The 25,350-nt window shown below is 38.3% G+C and overlaps 1 protein-coding gene across 2 annotated transcripts in view; it reads left to right on the top strand.

Moving 5' to 3' along the window:
• ADCY8 (adenylate cyclase 8) overlaps positions 1-25,039 on the top strand; it is a 126,250-nt gene extending 101,211 nt beyond the window's left edge. For both annotated transcript variants that reach the window (XM_027684445.1, XM_027684444.1), the window contains 8 exons: positions 1,676-1,765; positions 3,148-3,320; positions 6,192-6,273; positions 11,824-11,982; positions 15,809-15,955; positions 21,284-21,376; positions 23,579-23,693; positions 24,466-25,039. In XM_027684445.1, coding sequence (XP_027540246.1) covers positions 1,676-1,765; positions 3,148-3,320; positions 6,192-6,273; positions 11,824-11,982; positions 15,809-15,955; positions 21,284-21,376; positions 23,579-23,693; positions 24,466-24,953 — 1,347 coding nt within the window. In that variant the 3' untranslated portion in view covers positions 24,954-25,039. The remainder of the gene's footprint in view (positions 1-1,675; positions 1,766-3,147; positions 3,321-6,191; positions 6,274-11,823; positions 11,983-15,808; positions 15,956-21,283; positions 21,377-23,578; positions 23,694-24,465) is intronic.
• Positions 25,040-25,350: the final 311 nt, after the last annotated feature.

Genomic DNA, 25,350 nt, shown 5'->3' with positions numbered 1-25,350 from the left:
ATATTTTGTTAGAATTAATCTTACTCTTGAAACAAGGTGATCTCTAACAGACTATCCGTGCCCAATATGCTACAGATATGTGATAACAAGATTTTCCCGATTTGTGTTTTTTTTTTAAGATTGTGCGATCTTCTGGGATGCCTAATCCAAAAACAGTCAAAAGAAAAGTAATAGTTTTTACTACCATGCCGTTGGGTTTCTATAAAGCAGTAAACAGTTACATTTATTGTCATGTATTTAGACTGTCAATGACTTGAGTCACTGAGTCCTGACCTCCACAGGAAATCACAACATTCTTATAACCTCATTAGTTTAATAAGTCAAAATTCTGCTATAATAATGTCTTTTTTTCTGGAGGGACATGCATGTATTTAAGAACAGGTAATGCACCTCAGCCTTACAGCTGCCTGTGTCCACTGAATTCAACTGCGGCTGGTTGAAGGGGTCTAAGACTCAGAAGCTTTCAAATGAGCGCCATAAGGCTTCAGTTTTACCAGGGGAGCAATGAGTCTTGCAGTTCTTTACATCAAGTGCATTCTTATTGTTATAAAACTAAAATAAAGTTTCTGACCAAGAAAGGCTTTTAAAAAAACACCTATAGTGGTTCTGATGACACTCTGCCCTGCAGAGAGGTGCTGTACACCTCATAAACTGTCAGAAGGTACCATTAGCTATCCAGTGTCATGGAAGATTGCACAGCCAGCCTAGGTAATACTACTCTATTGCAGAGGTGACTGAACTGCTGAAAGAACAAACAAAATAGTACCAAGTTCAAAATTAGTTAGAATTTAATGATAAGAAAATGACCCTCATTAAACAAATTCTCTAGTTGTGTTGGAAAAAAAAGACCAGTGAACTAGCTTGTATATACCAGGTTGATGAAATGACCTAGTATAAACATCCAGATTGGATTAATATATGTAACAGGAGACTCCATCTGCTTTAATAGTCAAAATATGACACAATTAATGATATTTTTCCTGTGTTCTAAGACTGTACTGCGTTGCAACTCAACACTGATATTTTGTTTATGTTTAATACACTGTGTTGGAAGTACCATTAAAATGAATGTAGGTCATAACAGCAAAAGGCAGTATTGCATTATCAAACCATTGAATCATGAATGATTTCACTCCCTTCCATTCTAAGCATCTCAGTTCCTGTTCTGGGACCACATTATGTTTTGGTACAACCGATTCTGCATCATACCATAGAAATGAAGGATAGATGTCACACATCCAGAAGGATAATGTAGCAGTGTAGCAGAAGAAAACTGCTTGCAGACCAGGGCACTCATGCAATTTGATTTTATGCTCCCAATTAAATAATTTCACTATAGTTTATGGCAAAGTCTAAGTATTTTGAGAGAGTAATTTTTAAGAGTCCAACATCAGTTCTCTGAAACTCCCAGTGGAGTTTATCTTTCCACTTTGCAAGAGAGCATAGGGAGGCTATTCAGATACTGAATGTCTGTAGCATGAATAGCTTCCCCCCTCTCCATTTCATCGCCACAGTATGTCTTCTTACTGATCATTTAGTCAGTACTTGGTGCCAGTCAGGGAGCTGCCATGAAGAGCAGCAGGTCAGCCAGTTCCATCCCTGAACACAGCCAGCCACACAAGCAATTAGTCACCAGTGTATGTTATAGCCCTGATTTTGTTTTATTTCTTCACAGCTATGGTGTGATTTTGACAAACCAATAGCCCTGAAGAACCAGACGTTCAATTCATCTGCTTCTTTTACGGACATCTGTTCCTGTCCTGAGGTATTTCTGAGGGTATCTTTGAATCTGAGGCATGGATCCACAAAGTTTATATGGCAACCATTATCTGGAATGGATGATGTGTACTGCTGGTGGAGTCAGGGGCCTCAACGCTGTGAAGCTGAACATTTCCATCTATCCATATGCTGATAGAAAAAGCAGAGGCTGGTTACAGAAGGAGTTAATCTTATGATCTAATGGGGCATTACAACCAAGATTCAACCTTTGAACTTCACACAGAACCTTTATGCTGGAAACACATTCAGCAATTCAACGAACCTATTGCAATAAAACACAGTTCCAAAGTTGTATGAATCTAATGGAGAGCAACATTTCTTACATGGCAAAACCAAGTCAGTCTGCTGTGGTTATTTTAAGTTTGCTTTAGGAGCAAAAAAAAGTAATCATCTCTAAGATGAGCAAGCAGGCAACAAAATGAATGGGTTAGTCATGTGTAGATAAGAGAAGTATGTTACTTAGAAAGTCATATGGCAGTGTCATGACACTGCCAGCAGTATGCTCTAAACAGCAGGGATGCAGACTTTCCTACAGAGGAACTGTACTAAAGAAAAACTGTACTTAGAAAAATGAATACTATCTCTCCTAAAGCTGTGTGATAGGAGGTAATTTAAGCTACATTTGGGCTGTGGGTGGTGATGTTGTTATTTTAAATCTGAACAGCTCATGACCATGGTTGTCTCTCTTTATCCAGTATCAGCTGCATGGATTGCATTTGACAGATGACTAATCATTGAGAAAGAATGAGAGAATTAAGAGATTAGAAAATGAGATATGAGTAAAACTTCCAGGCATTTTAAGAGAGTAACATAACCAAGCTAAACATGCAATATTTAATATTAAAAAAAAAACCACACAAAAAACCCCCAAAAAAACCCCAAATCTGTGGCTTTTTGTACTCTTCAAGAAGCCCAGGAAAAGAATTAAAGCAAGAATGTGATTCTCCCATTCTGATTAATGTGGGTCTTGTGGAAGTTCAGAATACAGTCAGAATACAGAGGAATATAAATTTCTTTTTCTCTGTTGACTTTTCATTAGCAAACTGCTGCATGCAGCATCTGTCCTTTTCCTCTTTTAATTATGGAGAATGCCATTTCCCCCATAATGAAATGAAAATGCCATAAAGGCACAGAGAAGGATTTCTGTTGATATGGAGGTGCCATGCAAAATAGACAATTTGTAATTTCACATTCTATTTTAGCAAAACCCTTATTTTCAAAGTACCCTGGACCCCAAGAGTACTTAGCTGAGCAATGAAATACAAAGCAATTTTTCTATACTTCATATCACTTAATTATTTATGTAGATACTTATGAAAATATGTAGTCACTGATCACCAAAAGTAAACAGTGCTGTTTTCTGTTCAGTATTTTGTCTTCACTGGTGTGCTGGCAATGGTGACTTGTGCAGTCTTTCTTCGTCTCAACTCTGTCCTGAAGCTGGCAGTGCTGCTCATCATGATTGCGATCTATTCTCTGCTGACTGAGACCATTTATGCCTCCCTTTTTCTGCAATATGACAACTTTAACCACAATGGAGAGTAAGTGTTCACAGCCCCCTTTAGGAACTGCTTTTTCATAAGGCAATGGGTCAAGTCTTGCCAGAGTATATGTGTACTGGGTTGCCCCATAATTAAATATGGAGTGATGGTCACAAGAGGAAATGACTAATTCAAAATGATTTATAATGTGATTCTTTCTCAAGCCTTTTTATTAAAATGTTCATTTCATGAGGACATTTAAATATTGAACAGGATTTGTCTTTTATTTCTCCTGTAGTCTATCAATGGTGATTAAAAATACATATTGCGGTGCATATACATTGGTTGCTTCTACTCTTGAAAGCTCCAGAGATACTGATAAAAACTTTCAGCTCAATTTAAGCAAACAGGAGTGAACAATTGATTTTTTGGGGGGCAGGGTTTTAATTGAATAAAATCCAATCTATAATGTGCAGTTGTGAAAGATATAAGGAACACAGGGATGATACTGTTTTGTAGGAGAGTGTTCGAAGGACAGACTCCTCCTCTCAGGCTTCCTTCCCAGCAAGAGGAGTTGAAGATGAGAACAGAAGAGACACAATAATTTGCAGAGTTAGAGGTGCAATAAGTGTTGCAATAATTGAATCTAGAGCAGCAGTGATTTAGCTCATTTAGAGAGACACTTTTTCAGTCTTTGATACTTGACCAATTTAGTGTTGCAGTTGCTTGTGCTTGTGAGTGCCAGACGAAGATCCTCAGAACAGCAGAAAAGCATGGATTTGCAGTGCAATTAGTTCTCAAAACAGCCACATCTTTACACAGAGTAAGGCTCTGCATGCATATCTTTCCCTACTAGCTTCTGACAGCAGCAAGATACTAAAAATTTGGTGTTACAGTTCCTTTTTCTAATGCTAGTTATCCTCCTACAGACATACCACATATTCACAGCAGACCCCAGCTAATTATGACAAATGGCAACAAGCAATATTTTGGCTAAGTTACTAGAAGTAGAAATCATGATAATTATCCTTAACCAGGAACACGTTTTTGTGTGAAAATCTAAGAGAATTCAGAGTGGTCTCTATTTTCTGTGTCAATGAAACTCTCCAGTGATTGTCAACATAGAAGAGTAAGAAAGAGACAGGAATATCCTCTGGAGTAGCCAACAGCCCAGGGTACAGGGAAATCAGTTGAGATGCTCCACTCTCAAGACAAGGATGTGAACTTCAGCTCTGACATTAGGGAGCATGAGGTTCAAGGCTGTGTGCCCAGAAACTTTTTTCTTTTTTTTTTAATCTATACCAATCAGTTGAATAAAGGGGATTGCAACTCCCTCCAAAACTCATTTAGCTGTTGTGGCTAAAGCTACATCACCACAACATGCCATAACAGGAGAGTTCATAACTAAGACCTTTAAGGCTGTTCCCTTTACCCAGCGTACAAGGGGTCTTTTTGGAATGTATTCTTTTGGAGGTTGTATTTCAGGCAACTTCAAAATGGGAAACATTTGAATTCCAACATATTTGCAGATGACAAGGATGTTTCCTGCTTGTCTTTTGCTCTATACTGATGACTCATCCCATAGCAGCACATTTCCTCACAGTAAATTCTTCATTAGGACCACAAACTCAGTTCAGGTAGCTCTCTAACAAGAAAGTTTCCTTTTGGTTTAGTCTCCATCAAGTTCTGCTCTTTCTCTCTTTTATTTCTCTGTCATAGGAGTCCTTCTGTGACAAATATCACCTGATACTTTTTTTCAAAATTACTATGGAAAATGATTCAGCGTCTAGACTTTGCTTAGTTCTTAGATTTCAAGGTAGACTAAAGAGTGTCCCAAAGTGTCTTCCAACTTCTGGTTCTCATTTACTTATTTATTAACCTTTTTCAAGTATTTGGGCTTTAAGCACCTCTTAACAATTTCCTCATTTTTTCTCATCTCCCTTCAACAAAGTAATTGCCAAGTATCCATGTTCAATTTTCCTCCAAATTTATTTCTTTATCCTTATTTTTACTATAAGGTTGGCTCTACCATTTTCCAACCGTCTTCATTTATGTCTCTTCCCACGGGAAACATGCTTTTTAAAAAAAATTTGGCATACAGAGATACTTTCTTCATTTTTTTTCATCTGTAATTTCTCTCCATATTTATTTGAAAGCCCCTGTTACTGCTTTGAACCCCTTTCACCTCTTTCACCTTATTTTGTCACACTTTCTTCATGCTCCACACAGAGCACCTAAGTGACTTCATACAGATATCATACAGCCAGTACCTTCCTGGCACATCTTCTTTGCTTCCCCACAGTCTGCAAAGGTTTCCTTTACTTCCCCTGTCACAGGCAGACAGTTCTTCTCTGCTCTCCTCTTTGTGGTTCACTAAAACCAGTCCTAACTACTGTTTCCAAATGTTTTGATTCCCTTTTAAGCCACACTTCCTGTTATCTTCTCCAAACCTTTCTCACAATGTTTCATTTCATCTCCTGCCTTGGGGTTCATCTTTTACCTCTAGGCTCATTTCCTGGGCTTTTACTTTCACAATCTGGAAGTTTCCCTTTCCCAGCTCCAGCCTCAACCTTTCCCTGCCAAGATCCTACCTCCCGCACTCCACAGGGGCTGTGGTGTTCATGGCTCCCACGGAGAGACTGGCTGACACACAGCTTGCACATCACGTTTGAAAGAGAAAGCTCATCACCTTCTGTGTACCTCCTGTAGGCTACAGTTTAGTTATTTAAGGCATGTGTCTCCAAACAGTGAGCACTCCAATTACACTCCTGTTCTCTTGAACTAATTACAACTAAATTAAATTTTCAAATAGAGGGGATTTTTTTAAAGAACAATAAAAATTATCATAGTGACTTATGAAATGAAAATTCTGAACAATTACAGCACTGACAAATCAATAACTGTATTTTACTTTGGATTTTTTTTTTCCAGCACAGACTTCCTGGGTACAAAGGAGGCATCTTTACTCCTGATGGCAATGTTCCTTTTAGCTGTATTCTATCATGGTCAACAGGTAATGCAAACATTTGCTTTAACCATTCCCTCTATCCCTTGCAATTACAGGATGTGACAATAATTACTTTCAAAATACCAACTGCCTTTTTATCCACTTGAGCAGATGACCTTTCACAATTTAATAAACCATATGCAGGATCTGATTAAAGAAAGACCACATCTGACACTGTCTACCAGTTTTAAAGAACATATGCAATATTATATTCAACAATACACAAGTTATATGGCATTTCATAATAGAAACTGAAGGAACAAATGGGATGTCATTTATTTTAGACAGGTGTAATTCTGGAGGCACCTGACAGTTTCAGTGCACTTGAGTAAGCATGAAACCAAAATATAGAAAAGGATTAATAATCAGTAAATAATAAAACTCCTGTGAAATAGCTTAGTATATTTATAAAGAAAAAACAACAGACTTGAGGAAATAAATAAAATTTGAGTTAAGCGCCAATACTAACTAGTTCTTGTCATAGACCACTTGCAAGAATCCTTTCACATGGACCTAGACTATAACCAGGATTTGGGGATGTTGGAGCTTTAGGACTGATATCCTTGAGGAGGAACTGAAAAACTGGGTATATCAGGAATCCATACACAGTGCACAGGGAGAATGAATTATGAAAAATTTAGATTTAAAATAAAAAATGCATTGGGTAAAAACCAGCTAAAGCACAGTGTTTTCTTCACAGCATTTCTGACTCTCAAGCTCTGGGCTGCTGAATGTCAAACGTGCTGACTTGAGGCAGTTTCTGTTCACATAAAGCAAACAGGACAATTGTATTAAAGCAAGCAGCAAACTTTTAGATGTTGTCCAACTTTCCTAAAGATTTTCCCCTCAAGAGCATTAGGCTGATTAATACCAACATTTCTCAATCCTCCTGGAGTGAGGCAGTAAGAAAAGAATAATTCTGTGATGAATAAGACAGTATTATAAGCTTTATTACAACAACTTTGTAAGTTGTGCCAGGACTTATGGCCTCCATTTTTTCCATAGGAGAACAAAACGAAGGCAACACCTAAATATTCTAGTAATTTCCCTCCTTTTTATCTTCTTTTTGGGGGAATGAGGAATGAGTGGGTAGCAGAAGCAAGGGATTAAATGCTTTTCGTGCCCAGATTTAAGTTTGACAGAAAGCAATGTACTGTGACATTTCTTAAACAGGAGTTTAAGAAAGTCCACTTGGGAAAAATATGGAGAAAATCAGCCCAAATTTGTGATAAGCCTTATAATATTCACTGTGATTCTTACCATATACCAAGATACAAATCTTAGGCTTGGGAATGAGCTTAAGTACCAAGAAAGACAACACCAGAGAAGTTTAGGTAGAGAAAGAATTAGGCAGAATCCAGGCAATACTCTTCAGGATCACAACTCTGGGTGTAAACATCTGTCTTCTACAAAAGCCTGATCTGAGGTGTTTTAGAGTATTTTCCAGCCCAGAGGCGTGTTAGCAGAGCACAGGTTCTTTTCCATTCTATTAATCTTTCTTGTTCCATAAAACAGGGTGGTTGCACTTAAAACTGCCTTTGGAAATAGTCCCTGAGACGTGCTAATTACTTCATGTTCTCCCAAACCATTCATAAGGCCATTCTACCTATTTAACAGTATCCAACAGCAACGTCCAGGAAAATTTCCTTGTACTGTTAAATTTCTTATTACAGAGTTAACCTAAAGGTCTCTGTATAGTTGCCAATTAAATGCATATATAAAAATTACTTCCAGAACACATTAAAAAACCTCAACACTTCAATAGTGTGAATTGAGGAGCACAGTAAGTCCAATAAAGCTGTGCTCCAGCACAGCTTTGCATCTCACAAACTGCAGAAGTATTCTGAAGTAGAATAGTTTAAAACTTGCCTCATTCTAGGTGGATTAACCAAAAAAGATCCTTTTCATAAGATTAAACTTATGGACATTCAATTTCTAAATAACTACCTATTGGTTTTGATCCATTGTGATTTAAAGTTTATCCCAACTTTTGCACCCAAAATTGAAAATTAAATTTGAGAAAAATGTGTGTGATATTAGCTTATTTGAGCTTTCTGAAAATCTGATCTGGATTTTAAGAATACTTTTAATAATTAAAAATATTTGTGTTACTGTTAGATGCCATTATAGACTAATTCCCTATTAGAAATTCAGTTTCATCTGGAAGCACATCTTTTTTTAACACAAGTAATGCATAATTTACAGCAGTGCTTCTGAAAACTAAACTTGAGAAAAAACACACAGAAGAAGTGTTGTGGATAATTTTAAGGCTAGACCTAATCTGTCGTAAAATGTGTTCATTTACTGCTTTTTCTTTTTAATGAGTTAAAGTTGAATATTTTGTGGGAACATAAACTATGCCTTGAAATCTTATCATACTACAGTACCATATACAATCTTCTCTACTAGAATTTCACCCCTAGTGAAAACACACAATATAAAAAGTTTAACCCTGAGCAAAACTTTCTGCCATAGCTTTAAAAGAGGAGGTTTTAACATTTGGAAAGAGGGAATAAAACTACCTACAGAAGAGTCAGTCCTTCCTCTTCTTCCACCCCAGTCAGAACTAAAAAAAGGTCTTTTAAAACAGAGGGCAAAATCCTCTCTGGTTTCTTTTAGGTTGCAGATCTGAGCATAGATCTTGCCTACACCAGCTGAGTGTTCTGGTATAGGCAAGTGTTGACTGACTGACTGACTGGTTTGCTCCCATTTCTGGGGCTCTTTGGTACAGAGACATGAACTTTACCAGGGCAGGCACAGACAGCTCTGTACCCAATAAACCCTGGATGTCAGGGCTGTATCTTAACTCTGTAGACCCTTGTGGAAGGGAGGAAGGACTGACTTTTCTGCACAGCAATTTATCTGAAACAAGCATGACCCTCTGAACCACCTTCATCCTTGTGAAAAAGGGGTGGAATGAGGAAATGTGAAGAGGAAATTGCTCCAGATGAAAAAAGAGGAAGACATTCTTAATTCTGGCATTATGCTTCAGATTTTTCATTACCTTTTCCATATTCAGACTTCTATTTCATTATCTTTTCTATATTCATTCAGAATGGATATTTGCTTGTTTTATCCGGAGTTAAACTTTTTTTTGGTCATTGAAAGTGTCCCTTTGGGATATAAATTCTCTTTTCTACTCCTCTAAGGAAGAATGTGCTGCCACTCAAACTCTGATTCTTATCTTGTGCTTTCCTTGCCTGAAGTAATTGCCTGCAGAGTGGGTGGGTTGTGTAGCATGTGGCAGACATAGTGTTGGGCTACCTGTGTAATATATCTCTTTTTTCTTCACTCACAATTGGAATTAGGGGTGTTTCATTGAGCAAGAAAACACATTTTGAGATTTAAGTTGCAGTCATTTTTATTGGCACCACTATGCCCAGGAATATTTCTTTAGTCAATCAAACAATAAGCCCAAAACTCAACCCTATAATTTTGTTAGTCTTAGCAAATATAAGAACTTAGCAAAGTATCTTCCCATTTTCTATTTTTAAACCTTATATGTAGCACATCTTTATCTCTGAGCTGACAGTGTCTTCTTGGTAGTCCGCTGATGATGTAAGTATTTCATGTTACAATGTGATCATAAATAAGCAAAATGACATTATCTAAAATGTAAAGATTAGCTGCTGCTATTCTGAGCTAGGCTTAGAGATGTGACGTTTCCCTGTAGAGCAGCTGTGAAAAACTGTACCACCATTTTTTGCAAAGCTCTTATTGTAGTAGCATTAAATATCTTGAAGCATCAAAGTACTCAGAATCCACCAGCAGCTCCTGTTTCAAGTCAATCTGTAAAATACCTTTAGAACTCGCAAAATTATAGTCAACGTTCCCTTCTCAGTTAGTTGGTAGAGATAAAAGTCAGTTATCTGCTATGAGCTCTGTGTTCTAGCACAAAAGGAAGAGGAAAGGAAACTGAAAAATACTGAAAAATTTGCTTAAAGGTACTTTTTCCTGACTGGTTTTTTTGGTGCCATTAATAAAGCGAATTAATGGTCCCAAGAAAGAAGATCAACATACTAGTAGAAAAGAGATTGTTTATAAAGGTGTTAACACACAGAGGCAAGTAAATCACTGCCAAGTTGCATACAGGCTTTGGAAGTTTATATCAAGCCACTGTCACTTTTAGCTTTTAGGAAAGAAAGCTCCCTGGAGTACAGTCAACCTATAAGCTCCCTTGCAAGGTGCTTTGCATTTCCTTCTGAAGAGTTTGCCATTCATCACTGCTGCTGACTTCAAAATGTGACCAAGATGAGTCACTAAAGAATGCCTGAACCCCCTCTTAGTCACTCCCACCCACTGCAGGTTTGTCCTTTATTTCAGTTTGGTACATGAATTATATCCCCAAAAATTCCTTAATCCCAACATCTCTTGACAAATCATTTGATGTCCCTCAAAATTGTAAAAATTCATCTATTTGCTGGCATAATATGTTTCTATGATGGCTATTATTAGTATTAGGGCACCCCAAACTTCATGAATATATTTTCTCTTTCAGTTTACTGACTGTAGAAATATTTCCATCATTTTCAATAATGCTGTAGCTTAATAAGTCACCTCTTGTGCAAGCTACAGTGTCAGCTGCCTTAAAATCTGCTTAAAACTCTTCTTCAGTGTGAAGCACAAGAGTTCTGGCAGTGTTGGTCTTGTTCATGTGCTGACACATGTGCCTCTCAGGCAAGCAACATGATGTTTTGACATATTCCCTGCTTCAGCTAGCAGACAGTTGCCATTCATATACATATGAATATGCATCTATATACATATATATAACTAAACAATGCATATATATGTATGCATATATAAGCTCTGCTGTGTACAGCTTTTGTTCTGCATACACACAGCACTGGAAACCGTTTAACTTCAATTTGTAGCAAGGTATCAGGCACTGCCACTGTGCGTGTACTAAACTGTGATTGCAGGCTCTGGTCCCACAATACATCAGGGACAGAGTATTTGAGGGGGTGACAAATAGCATGTTTTCCACCATTTTTTGGAAGACTTAAGTTGAAAAGAACTGCGTGTCCCGACAGTATAACTATGTCATTTTGGTGCCACAGAGTTGAAAGTTCTCTTTGGGAGTACATTGGGCTGTTATATATAGTTTCGCTGAAAGATACTTATCCTTGAGAAGGACATCGCCGCCAATTGTTTAGAATTACCCTTGTCCTATTTTGTCATGAAACTCATTTAATTTGAAAACACATATGAAAAGGGGAACATATTTATTTCATGTCAATACTAAGATTTGCCAATACCTTAACTCCTGTCTGACTCCATTATCTAACTAATAAAGAGGTGTTTAAAAGGAAAATAATTTTGTGACATTTTCTATCCACTGACCATAGCAGTAATATGACAATTATTATTTTACCCAAGATTACTCTATGACTCTCACTGTACATAAGGCACAGAAATAATCTCTTTTTCTGGCAAATAAATCAAATGCTTTCAAAGACCTTCAGCAGCACTGAAGCTTGAAGCACAAGCAGCCTGCCAGGATGACAATACAATCTCTACTTCATATTTGTCTCTTTTTTCTTTCTGGAACCACAGCTTGAATACACAGCAAGGCTGGATTTTCTGTGGCGTGTACAAGCAAAAGAAGAAATCAATGAAATGAAGGAGCTGAGGGAGCACAATGAAAACATGCTACGGAATATTTTACCCAGCCACGTTGCCCGTCACTTCCTGGAGAAGGATCGAGATAATGAAGTATGTATCAGTTTTATTTCTAATATTTTTGTTTAATTAGTAAAAGAAAAGCAGATCTGTTAGGAAATTGTTGAAACTTAGTTCTCTATAGGATTTATTGCACAAATACTGCCAATATTTGGTATCTGATTCACACTGAAAAAAAATTCATGTTTTGAAATAAAGGTTCTAAGACCACATTCGGACTGATGTTTCAGTGTTCAGACTCAACAGCAGGAAATATGTGGACCTACTAGAGCAAGTCTAGCAGACAGTCACCAAGATGATTAGGGAATTGGGGCACATGACATATGAGGAGAATCTGAGAGACCTGGGAAAATGCTGAAAGACGATGTCATTCTTGTCTTTCAGTACCTAATGGGTGTTTATAGAGAAGAAATTATTAGAGGTCTGGAGCATCTCTCTTACGAGAAGAGACTGTGGGAGCTGGGCCTCTTTAATCTGGAGAAGACTGAGAGGGGATCTCATTAATGTATATAAATATCTCAAAGGTGGATGCCAAAAGGATGATGCCAGACTCTTTATGGTACTGCCCAGCAACAAGACGAGGAGCAACAGCCTTAACTAAAACACAAGGAGTTACACCTCAACACGAGGGAGAACTTTACATTGAGGGTGACAGAGCACTGGAACGGACTGCCCAGGGAGGTCGTGGATTCTCCCTATCTGGAGACATTCCAACCCACCTGGATGCATTCCTGTGTAACCTGCTTTAGGTGACCATGCCTTGGCAGTGGGGGGTTGGACTGGATGACCTCCAGAGGTCTCTTCAAACCTGTGATTCAAATCTGTGATTCTGTGAAGACAGAGCTTAGCTCAGCCCTCAACTGAAGAAGACCACGAAAGGCTTGACCTAGTTGGCCCTGCTTTGAAAGAAAACTGTATTAAGTGACATTCAGAAGTCCTTTCTAACCTATGAGTCTGTGAAGATCTATTATTCATAAAAAAGACGTGAATTTAACACAATGTCTGTGCAAACTTACAATAGCCCAGTGTTGCAGAAGTACTATTAGAGCCTTGCTGGTGATTATGGAAATAATCTGTGCAACAGGCGGCAACAGACCTGAGGCTCTTGTATCTTCAGACACAAGAGAACATTTTTACCATTTCATATTGCCCCTGAATTGCCTCTTTATGGCAGTCAACAAAACGCCCATTTCAGAAACATAGTTTGTGGCTATGTTCCTAAAAAGTGTTTGCAGTACACAAAGAAAAACATGTTAAAGGAGACTCTGGATATTCCTAAGACAAAGCTTGAAGTGGTATAAATGAAAGTTCAGAATTTGTTTCTGAAAGCAGCAGTAAATCACTTACTTCTTATTTGAAATAAGGCAAATGTATATTATAATATTATCTGTAAATAAAGTCTACTGTATGATAAAACTGGAATATTCTCACATAATGTTGGAATTATCTTTTATAAAATGGGGAGGTATTTTGCAAAATTCACATTGCCAGAACTGACACATCTTTCATTATGCAGCAAAAAGACATTAAGGCCACAATTTTCTGGTTGTACATTTTGGAAATAGACCTAACCAGACAAATTAGACTGCACAACGAAGAATCATTGTGTTCTGATTTCAAGAATCACCTAGGGAAGGATGACATAGTGAAAAGCTACAAGAAAAGGCACTTTAGAAATCAATCTCTTGAGAAATTTTACACTCCGTGGGTATTAAACTGCCATAAAAACACTGCTCTGCACATGAGAAAATGTGTGTGTGAAAGCAACAGGGTTAAAATGTTTCATTGCAAATGGTGCAGACCCCGACACCAACCAAGACTGTATTCTGACATATCTGCATTATGGATTTTCAGGAAATAAGTTTCTTATCTTACACTTTCATTCACATACAGTCACATGCATAATAATCTTCAGAAGTAAGCAGATGCCCCATGGCTCACTGCTGATGCTCCAGTAATTTGCCACTGAATTCAATTCCACCACCCCTGCTTTTTGTAAGGCAATTTCCAGAGTAACTATACTTGGAGATGATTTATGCATGAGCTGGCAGACTGTAACATCTACCAGATTTCAGTACAATCAATCCTGCAGTTCATGTCTGGCCATTAAGTTAATTTCTCTGCTCTCAAAAAAATGAATTCCCAAATGTGTACTGTAGCATTTTCTCATGGATGTATTATTTCTGTCTTGATGCTTCTTACCAAAAATAGAAAAACAGAGCAGCTGAAGGCTCAGCCAGTTGTTTTCTATCTTCATGATCTGAGGAAAGAGTATGCCTGAATGTGTTCGTGCTTCTCCTCGCACATATTGTCAAATCTTCCATAAGCATCCACAAATTAATTTGTGTCTTACCTTTCTCTATACCCATGAAAGGGAATAAGAGTGTCCTTAGAGTATGATCTCCATGACCCTGAAGATTTTCTTCCATGAAAGACGGTGTAAGGGCAGGAAAGGAATCAATCATGTTTTCTCAATCAAAGCTTTGCAGCGACTTCGCAAACTGGAAAAACTTCTCCACTTTTACTGTGGGATACTTTGTTAAAGAGCCCAGCTAAGTAGCAGCATTAATGGCATATCAAAGTGCAGGCCTGGGATTCAGGATGCTTTTCTAGGGGGAAGCAGGATGAAGGAAGAAGAGCCTGAAGTGTTCACATCAAGTGTATGGCAACCAACAGTAAATCTTTTTAATACGAGACCAAGGCACCCAAATTTTTTAAAGCCACTATCAAGAACATTGAGAAAAAAGCACTTCAGGTCAGAATGACATGAGAAAAGTCCCAAAACAGAAATGGAAGTGTCCACCATTGGGTAAAACTATGGAAATTGAATCTTGGAAAAAATAATCAACAAAGGAGAGTGCATATGGTAGTGGTATAATATCAGGAGTTACGGTGAAGTTCTGTCCTTGGCATTTTTAATGTTGAAATTAATTTGTTCCTAAAAATTAGCTTTAGTTCAGAGAAGAACTGTCCACATTTTCACACAGGTAATGGCACGAAGCCCTCCATCTGTTACTCAGTACCAGAGTGAATTATATGAATAATGTAAGTGGGAGCTTATTCCAGGGCATACTTTGTCCTAATAGCCTCCTGTGACTGATCCTTTATAAGCTGCTTTCTGTCCCCAGTAACTTTACTATCACCCTCATTTCTGTTTCTCTCTCCTTTCAAACCCTATTAGCAGGAACGTCTCCCCGAGCCAGGCAACAAAGAGCTCCACAGTCACCTTAAAAGAACCCCAGTTTACCAGAGAGTAAGGGCTCTCTGAAACTTGTGAATAAACAAACTTGTAAAGAGCTGCAGTAGTTTGAAGTACAAATTATCCATCAGAAAATGTGGTAACTGAGAGTATTTTTTATAAAGATGTCATATTAGACATCTTAAGTGCTCCCATCTTATCCCTGTCAATACATAAATTTATAAATATATTGTCAATTACAAAAGTTTGAGACAGACTTAAACAATAATAAATAGCAAACATTAGATTCCTTTTACTTGTCTAAGTGTTTGGTTATCTGGTACTTATACTTGCAAATGAATCCTTCATTTCTTCAAGTCATTCCCCTTATAAATTAAAAGGGAAATTTCTATTTCATTTTTGCTGGTGTAGCCCCTTGACCTGAGAAGCAGAAGGAGCAGGCTTTCAAAGAAAGGGCAAACCCTGCATACAATCTGCAGTAAAACATAAGAGCTGTCAGCCTCATCCTGTTGAACTTGGCTAACACTTCATACACTAATGCCAACATCAGATATTAAGGTAGTATGCATGGAAAAAGTAACAGAACTATTTTAATTGCAGCTAATTACATTTTTTCCCTATATTACTACTTCAATTCATTGTTCTTCATTGTTCTTTTAGGAATTATACTCTCAGTCCTACGATGCTGTTGGTGTGATGTTTGCTTCTATTCCTGGATTTGCTGACTTTTATTCCCAGACTGAGATGAATAACCAAGGAGTAGAATGTCTGCGCTTGCTGAATGAAATCATTGCAGACTTTGATGAGGTAATACCAGCTACTAGAGAAAACCTGATAGTGCTTAAACAGTGAGTTCCCAAATATAAAATATCTCATCCTAAATTATCAAATTTAGTAATTATTTTGCTTTCAATAATTGACTGATTTTTTTTTTTGCTCCAATTAAAATTGTCTGGTTTGTTTTTATGCCCTTCATCTTGCCAAACATTGGTCTGAATGACCTAGTGAGATAGAGGCTGCAAGCAATACTCGAGTGTAAACATCCATAAGTAAAAGCACAGATCTGTGTAACTAGAAGCAGAAAATGCCTTAGTTCTGTGGAAGAAATAAGTATGAACATATTTCAGCTGTTCTGGAAAATAGTGGTCTAAATGCAAACAGATAAAAATGTTGTTTTGAAGGTATTGGTTGAATGGACTCGATGAATGTTAAAGGTAAGATAGTGCCAAGTTAAATGTGAAGGACAGAAGCAAATGTTAGATAGAGAGTGAAAGGTGGTGGTGATATATTAACTGAGGAGAATTGTCTGGTCAGGGATTTTAGAGAGGTAAATGCAGTAAAGCTGCTTGTTTTACTTAGGAATTCAGAGATGAAGGGAGTTTTTTTTTTTTTTAATGGAGACAAAAAGGAAAAAGAATTTATTTAAGTATCCTGTCCAGGTAATTTCAGAAAAGGAGCTGAGGAAGGGATAAGATAAACAGGAGATAAAGAGTCAGATTCCCAATGTAGCTATTGCTAGGTGGAAGTAAAGGAAACCTGGTAAGTAAGGAGGAATTTGCATACTAAGTGTTGCATACTCTGCTAACTAGTTAGTAAGGAAGCTTAGACAGGTGGTATCAAGCCTTGCAATGAGCCCAAGAGGAACTGAGAAAAGAGATAAAGCATTGACCAACGAAGAGCTTTGAAAAAACTTCAGAACCAGGAAGGGTGCAAAAATGCTGCCAAAATTACCTGGCATAGGGAATTTTAACCTATACACTGCAAGCAGTTTTCAGGAGTGTGTAGCCCTCCTCAGCTTCCCGAGTAGTAGAAATAGAATTTGAACCATCTCTACTTATCAGTGAGATTGGATCTGTGTGCCATATTGGAATCGTCCGGATGGAATAGGGAAGGGGAAAATGTGGAACCGTTGGTCTGTGACTCCTCATCCTGGGCACCTCCATAGGGAACGTTCATAGAGTGGCTGCTCATAAAACCAGGGTTAAGATCACCAAACTCTGAGAGACACTGAAATTGAGAGTTTATTATTATAATTGGTGTGATACTAAAACTATTAGTGAGAAACAGAAGAATTCACAGGGAATGTATCCCTGTGGATTTTAGTAAAGAACAAAATTACTCTCCCATGAAAAGAACTCTGTCACCTGCTAAGCTCCTGCACTGCTTTCCCTATGGGTATAAATACTCACTTCTTACCTCCGAGGTCTTGCACAGCTGTCAGCATGCTTCTTGATTAATAGCTTTGTTTTTCTTTCCAGATCTGATTAAAATGATTACCACTCAAACTTAAATTAATTCATGGCAATAGTCTTTGCATTAAGATATTTTGTCATGCACGTTCACGCAATCTTCACAATAAAATTCCATTGTTGCTGTGGCGATTACTGAAGACAAGGTTTTCATCAAAAGCCTTAACGCAATATTACTTTCAGGCCCCTAACACCGGCTCTGTAATTAATAAAGGACCTAATTAGGGACTGTATTATGTCCCAGACATGTTTTGTTGAATAATAGGTATGTTCTTGGTATGGATATTAAATGAAATTATGTGATCCCCTGCTGACTGCTAACCTACTTGCAGCACGGTCTTGTCATTAGTTTATTCTGTCTAAGCAATGTGAAAGGTGATATGCCAGAAAAAGCAACTCAAGGGAGTAATGTTACCCATGGAAAATGAACCAGAAGGCATCCTGGGCATTCAAGGCTATCAATGTTTCCATGTAACTATTGACTGACACTACATGACGTTGCTATTCCCTTTTGTCCTTATGTTCCTTGCCAACATTTTCTGCTGTCTCAATACAGTCCAGGAAGCAAAATGCACATGTGCAGACTGAGAGCAGAACAAGTCTGTGATCCATGGGAAAACTTTGTTCCTCAGCATCATGTGAACACCTCTGTAGAGATACCCTAATGTAGAAAGCACAGGAGTGTAAGACATGGGCACCTGGTGCCATTTGAAATATCCTGATTTGAGAAAACAACACGGGATTTCAGCTGCCATGCTGCATTACCAGAAAACTCATGTTGTTCTAGAGCAAGCTGTTGGAGGTTTTGGAGGGAAGTGTGCTCTAGATCACACTAAACATACGTGTTTAAACAACTGAATTCAGTTCCTAAGCTCAAATCAGATTCTACACTGTGAGTCCCCTCTTTTCACTACCAAGATAATAGTATTAGGGATGATGTTTCTGAATGAAAGGAGAGGTAAAAATACAAATTGAAACAAACTGAAAAAATACAAATTTCTGGATTGGAAAATGTGATAGGTGCAAAAGAAGGAAATCTGGAAAGTAAGGAAATCTTATTTCTTCTATTTAGAAGGTTTTCCTTGTTACTGCAAAACAGTGGGGTTACAGTCTGGATCTGTTATTTTGCTTTCCACGTAATGGATCTATGTTGGACAAAGCCAGTCAAACAAAAAATAGTGAATAGTGGAACAGAACCTGCCACTGAAAACTGCATGGGGTAGGTGCCCGCAGAGCAGTCAGGTTGTGATTGGGTGTTTCTTAGGGAGCTGGGGGAATATGGTTAAAAAGTCAGTCTTGCAGAGTAGGTGGTTGACTCTTCTCAAAAGACAGCCTCCACTCAGGGGTTTTTCCCTCGCGGTTCACAAATCTTTTGATTTCCAAGTTATCCGGTTTTCCTCTCAGCTGAGGCAGAATTGGAGGTGTTGGTTTCTGGACTGACAAAAAGAAACAAACATGAACATTGAAAATCTACTTTTATAATTACCTATTTTTTGTATGACTGTAGTCTTAAGACACATACAAGGCTAAAGTCTTAGAGAAGTTGGACCAAAAATTAACATTGGCTCCTGAAATCACGAGTCTTGAAGGATTTCTTTTAAAATGTAATATTCTTTCTAGCCTTTTTAATCTATCATTCATGTCTCTTAATGTTACAGTTGGGATTTGTGTCTTAATAGGAGTTTTCTTGTTCACAGTTGGGGTTTTTTCCTCACATTTTCTTTATCCTGCAGTGATTTACATAATGAATATGACAACAGATATTAATATACCATGTTGCCACAAGTAGAGGTTTCAACAGAACACTGGATCCTGTTTTCAGATTTCCTTTCAGTTGTGTACCATGTCCTGGAATATTCTATATTTACTATCTTGTACAGGGTATTCCAGGTCTGAGCTCCCTACAACCTTGGCTGTGCAAGAATTGTAGCATCAAGCTTTTTAGACACAAATCACATTCTAGTGTTTGAAATTGTTTCCTGGACTATTGTGGTAAATTAGCAGCCTATTTAAAATGCAGCAAATAGCAGCTGATTTAAGACTGATTTAGAATATCTTTCCTCAATATCAAAATCCATCAACCTGTCATACTGTGAAGAAAGTAATTGGTAAATAGATTGTTATTTGAAGAACGAAAGAAGCTATTGAACAGGCCAGATATAGCAAGGGAGGAAAGAAAGGGATTTGGAACAATAATGAACAAGAGGTAAAAAGACAACCTGAGATAATTTCTTCTAAATTGCCTCACAGACAGTAGTTTCCTTCTTTCTTAAAAAGAGTAATTTTAGATATTTATTATACGTTTTAAATTAGCGTTCTGTTTGCTGTTACTTCCAGCAACCACGAGGAAATGAAAATATAGACTGTTTTCATCTAAGACTCTTTTCTCCCCTTGCCCACACACCTGGTGCTCTCAGACTGCTCACAAAGGCAGAGCTGCGAGAAATGATCTTTAAGAGAGCAGTTGGAAGGGCTGCTCTTGTAGGAGGGAAAGGTACATCATGGGCTTTTCTGGCAGTTTGAAGAAAAATGAGAAACAGGTCAAGTTTTTGGAGTTTCCTGGCTTGGATGGGAGCCATTAACCATATGGCTTTATATTCCCTCTGCTCAGTGCTGAGCAGCCTCCCATTAGAGACAGATGGTGCAATATCTGCACACGAACAGCAAACCTTCCAAGACCCCAGCGCTCCAGCTGACGTACACTGTGGTTAGTTCAATGGCAGGGGATATTTCATGTTATGCCTTTGGTATGTTTCTCCCTTTGAATTAAATAATCCCCTTAATAGACAGGAAATTCCAACCCACAGAATGGAAAAAGAATGCACAACAGTGTATGAAAAATAAGGGAGAAATATTTCATTAAATTTTTGCCTGACCAGAGAAAGACTTTTTTTTTCATTTAAACCACAAGTGGAGACTTTAGAACTGAAAGTTTGAAATTCCTTTACTTTGTGAACTGATTTTTTTTCCCCAGTATTGATACCTGCATTCATTAGATACCATACAGTTTATCACAGATTCCCAGAGTATTTGGCATTAACATCAGCAATAAACATTTTAAAAGCCTGTGATGAGATGATTAATGGCCATATACCATAGTCTATTGTCATTGATTGAGTCCACATCCTGAACTCTGCTTAGGTCTTTCAAGGAATGTAAGACTGGTTTCTATTCCTTGAAAATCTTATTTTAAGCCATAAATATAGACTTGGAATAGGGACCAAACTGTCACTCCCACTTCACTCAGCACTTCAGTCACTAGACTAAATTTATTCTTCCTTTTCCAGATTCTCAAGTTCTTTATACCTACTTAACACCCATAGAATCATAGAATGGTTTAGGTTGAAGGGACCTTAAAGATCAACTAGTTCCAATCCCCCTGCCATGGGCAGGGATGCCTTCCACTAGACCAGGTTACTCAGAGCGTCCTCCAGCCTGGCCTTGAACACTGGTCTCATCACCTGAATTGTTGCTGTAGCAGCACTTAATTTGCTAACTGAGGTCCTCCAAAAGAGTTTTAAGAACACTTTTAAGTGATCAAATCTTCTTCTATTCACACATACATACACAGAGAGTTTGTCTTCACAAATAGTCAGTGATCATACCTCAGGAAATGCAGGACTCAGATGCATTTATGTTAAGCTGGAATATGTATGTCTTACATTAGCCATTATGGGATTTACCAAACAGCAGAATTTGCCTTGAATGCACTCTGTGAGTAGGTGATGTTGCAAAGTCCCAGATCAGTATGTCCCAGAAGCCAGAATAAAGTGTGTGCCATGACCAAATGGAAAATACCACAAGCATAAAGATTCATTTTCATATCTATAGAAGTCTTTATGTAAATAATTACAAAAGTAACAGTATTTTTTTACATATGTGTTAGTTACTAGGTGAAGAGAGATTTCAAGATATTGAAAAAATTAAAACAATTGGCAGCACATACATGGCCGTGTCAGGATTATCACCTGAAAAACAGGTAAGAGAATAGTTTTCTTTAAGAAGCAAAGCTTGTGATTCATATAACCATTCTTTTCAGAAAGTATTAGTGTTATCTTTGTGTTGCTCATAAAGCTGTTTTGGCTAAAATAAAATAGACATTTGGGGCTTCTGGCAGACAATAGTTGCACTTCTTGATGAATTGAAATGCCATCTTCTGCTTGGAACAAGAACCATATGGATTCTTTCCTCAAATTTAGGTTTATAGGAGAAAAAAACTTCCTTTCAATCACACCAGTGTGAATCTAGATCAGGTCTATCTATATCTTCAGACATACTCTAAAGTCATCACTGTAACTCAGACTGGAACATGACTGACAACCCCCAACAATCAATGAAGAGAGAGGATCTATTAACTGACAGCATCCTTATGCAAGTGTAATGCTGCATTTGTACTGTTTTGTGACACAGCTTATCTACAGACAGCACAATAACTATACATCAGAAAGAAAGCAGACCATCAATTCAACTGACGAACAAGCAAAGTAAGCTGAGGGGAAATCAGTCACAGAGGACACATACACAGTCACAGCCATAAACCTCAGATAAGTCAGATGAGAGAAATACATTATTAATTCTACACAAGAACTTGCCTGGAAACAGGGTCTCCAAAGGAGTTAGATGAGTCTCTAAAACACATCCAGTGAGAAGTTGGCTGTGGCTCAAATCTGTCTTTTTGGTAACTGGTGCCTCTCTCCAGGGATGAGCATCACAAAAGGGGTGTGCTGCCCTGGATCAGTCCCAGATTGGGAATCAGGTCTGCCCACGATGATCACAACTGCCAGAAAAGAAGAAGCCAGATTAGCAAGAGCTTTATAAACTAGAACTTTTCCATTGTTTTTGTAGAATACATTATAAAACACATGGAGTGTAACTAGCTGAGCATCTCCCACCTACAGAGTAACAAGTGATGCTGACAGCTAGAAATCCACAAAACTAGACATGTATGGGACTGTTGATTGTTCCAAGTCAAAATGCTTCTGTGTACAGATGGGAAGAGAAGGACTGAACATCAGGGAGGTAGCTGGTTATAGCTACATGGCTCCTAACCTCTTCTTTTGACTCTTCAGGGAGGTAAAAATCCAAAGGGAGAAAAGCTTCACTGCCTTTCCGAGACTGATTAACTCATCTCTTTTCTTGAACTATAAGAGCTTAATGGAATTTTAAAGTATGTTTGAGATACACCTGTCTTCATACACATATGTCTGCCACCTTGTCAGCATTTAAGAAGTGTGGGCTGCTGAGGGAGGTTGCAGTGCTGCAATCAGAATGAGGTTGAGGACAAAGCCCGAGCACAGTGTGAAAAGAACCAGGTGATGCCAGAGAGAGGTTCAACACTGAGGATGATGAAAACTGCAAAGAGCTGGACTGCATGACCCATAGAGAGACTTTGAACTAAAAACTGGACATTTGAAGAAAGAATTACCTTGCTTCAGAACAGACGAGATGATATCACCCCATCATTGGGCCAAACCCACAGTTGTTCCTTACTTCAGTGCCTCCCTTGAGAGTCCCTGCCCCATTATCTGCTCTGTTTGTGTTCTGGAAAGACCAAAACCCACTGCTGGTCCACATCTGTATATTGATTGCCCTGTAGGAATCGAAATGTAGGGGAAAGAGCGGGAAGTGACTTGACTTCCCTAAGCAAGGGTGATTAGGGAGCTACAGAAGTGCCTTTTATCTCTCCCTTAACTGGTCCCAGGTTACTTGGCTTTCCCTGTTGTTCTTTCATTATTCCATCCCTGAGAGCACTGGAATTGATGCTTTTCCTGGGTGACAGTTTCAGCAAAGGAGAATCACATCTTTCACTTCTTTCGCTCTACCTCTTGCTTACATAGGTCATCTCTGGTTCTTGCTAGTTTTTGACCCTTGCACCTGTGCTATCTCAATCCACTTTCTTAGCCTTAGATAGATTTCACATGCCTTTTTAATTCTCATGATTGTCTGTGAGACTGTTGACAGGAAGTTACTTTCTTTGGTATTTTACACCAAGCTTCTCTCTATCCAGGTATACAAGTGTTGTAAGATAAATGGGAAGCATTACCATTAATAACACCCTACCTCTCTTGGATCTAGTATGTTGAATCTTACAGATTCCAAATTCAAATACTTGGCACTTGGTAGGGATGGGAGGGCAACTGCAAAACATTTCTAACGTATTGGTCTATAACTTCTTCCTCAGCAATGTGAAGACAAATGGGGACATTTGTGTGCCCTGGCTGACTTCTCCATAGCTCTGAATGAAAGCATACAGGAGATCAACAAGCATTCATTTAACAACTTTGAGCTCCGTATTGGTAAGCATGGTTCAAACACAAGAATTAAAGTGGGGTTTTGTCTGCAAGGAGCTGACTCCACTGAGTGCACTCCAGGAGCAATGCATGGATGTGTACTATTTAGGAGAGTCCAAATACGTAATCCTCTGTTTTCAAACTGACTTCATCCTAGGCAAAATCAGAAACAAGAAGTACTCCATTTGCATAATATTGGCTCTGACTTGGGGATTGCAGGAGTTCAAAGTTTCAGTGAATTGTGAGTGGGGAGAGTAGTTAAGCTACTGTCTTTATCAAGTCTGGGCAAGAGACCGTAGATATAACACAGCAAGTGATCTGGACAGCTCAGACATAGCCCCAAGAATGATACTCACACAGTCTCTAATTAATTTCCCTGTCTAGGACTCTCCTTCAGTAAAGGGGTAGAAGTAGCTTCTTGCAAACCCCGAGAGTAGTACTTCAGTTTTGCCAAAAATTGAATTTCAGTTCCAATCTGGCCAGTGGCAGCAGCTCTGAATTGCTGTGATAGGGAGCCATTATCCTGGATGGGATGTCTTGGATGGCTAGTGGAACGGGACATGAAAAAAGGGATATATGGCACATAGAAGGAGTAAATCTGAAGATGTAAATCTTCTCATGCTGACGGGATCACTGGCCAAAACCAAAATTTCATCCTTAACCTCAGAGATAAGTGTATCTGAACCAGTCTTCATCTGGTTCTTAAGAGCAAATATGGTCTTTAACCATTCTTGTATAACCATTTATCTTCTCAAATTTTTTTTTTATTTATTATTAGGGATTAGCCATGGCTCTGTCGTAGCTGGAGTTATCGGTGCTAAGAAACCCCAATACGACATCTGGGGCAAAACAGTTAATTTAGCCAGTCGAATGGACAGCACAGGTGTTAGTGACAGAATACAAGTGCCTGAAGAAACGTATCTGATCCTGAAGGACCGGGGATTTGCCTTCGACTACCGAGGAGAGATTTATGTCAAAGGTATCAGTGAACAGGAAGGAAAAATTAAAACATATTTTCTTCTAGGAAGAGTTCAACCAAATCCTTTAATCTTGCAACCAAGAAAACTGACTGGACAGTATTCATTAGCAGCTGTTGTATTAGGACTTGTACAGTCTCTTAACAGGCAAAAACAGAAACAAATTCTTAATGAGAACAATAACTCTGGAATCATAAAAGGACATTACAACCGGAGGACTTTGCTCACTCCCGGTGGATCTGAGGCAGCAGCCCAGGCAGAGGGGGCTGACAAAACTGAATTGCCATAATCAGCATTGTTTGTGTTCTTTTTTTTTTATTATTTCTTTTATATATAAAAATAAATATACAAATAAAAAGGGTTTAATTTTTTTTAGAAGAAGTGTGATTTTTTACCGGTGTGATATTTCTATGAGATTCAAATTCCTACACTCTTACAATGGTGTCAGCATCTCTCCCCACCAGCCATGGTTAGCCTCTGAATGTCCAGACATAGTAGCTGTAGGTCGCAACTCTGCTGTGTCAGCTACCTGCAGAAAGACACAAGAATAAAACCCTGGTGGGAGGGATTTAGAATATGAATTGTGTAGGGAGTTAGTGATGGCCAAAGGAGGAAATACTGCCCACACCTTTCAGATAAAAGCAAAGCGAAAGCAAAGCAAAAGCAAATTGAGTAGGTTCCTCTCG

Source organism: Neopelma chrysocephalum, unplaced genomic scaffold, assembly GCF_003984885.1.
Source record: "Neopelma chrysocephalum unplaced genomic scaffold, ASM398488v2 Primary Assembly neopelma1_66, whole genome shotgun sequence".
NCBI classification, from domain to species: Eukaryota; Metazoa; Chordata; class Aves; order Passeriformes; family Pipridae; genus Neopelma; species Neopelma chrysocephalum.
This window is presented reverse-complemented; position numbering and strand designations above follow the sequence as displayed.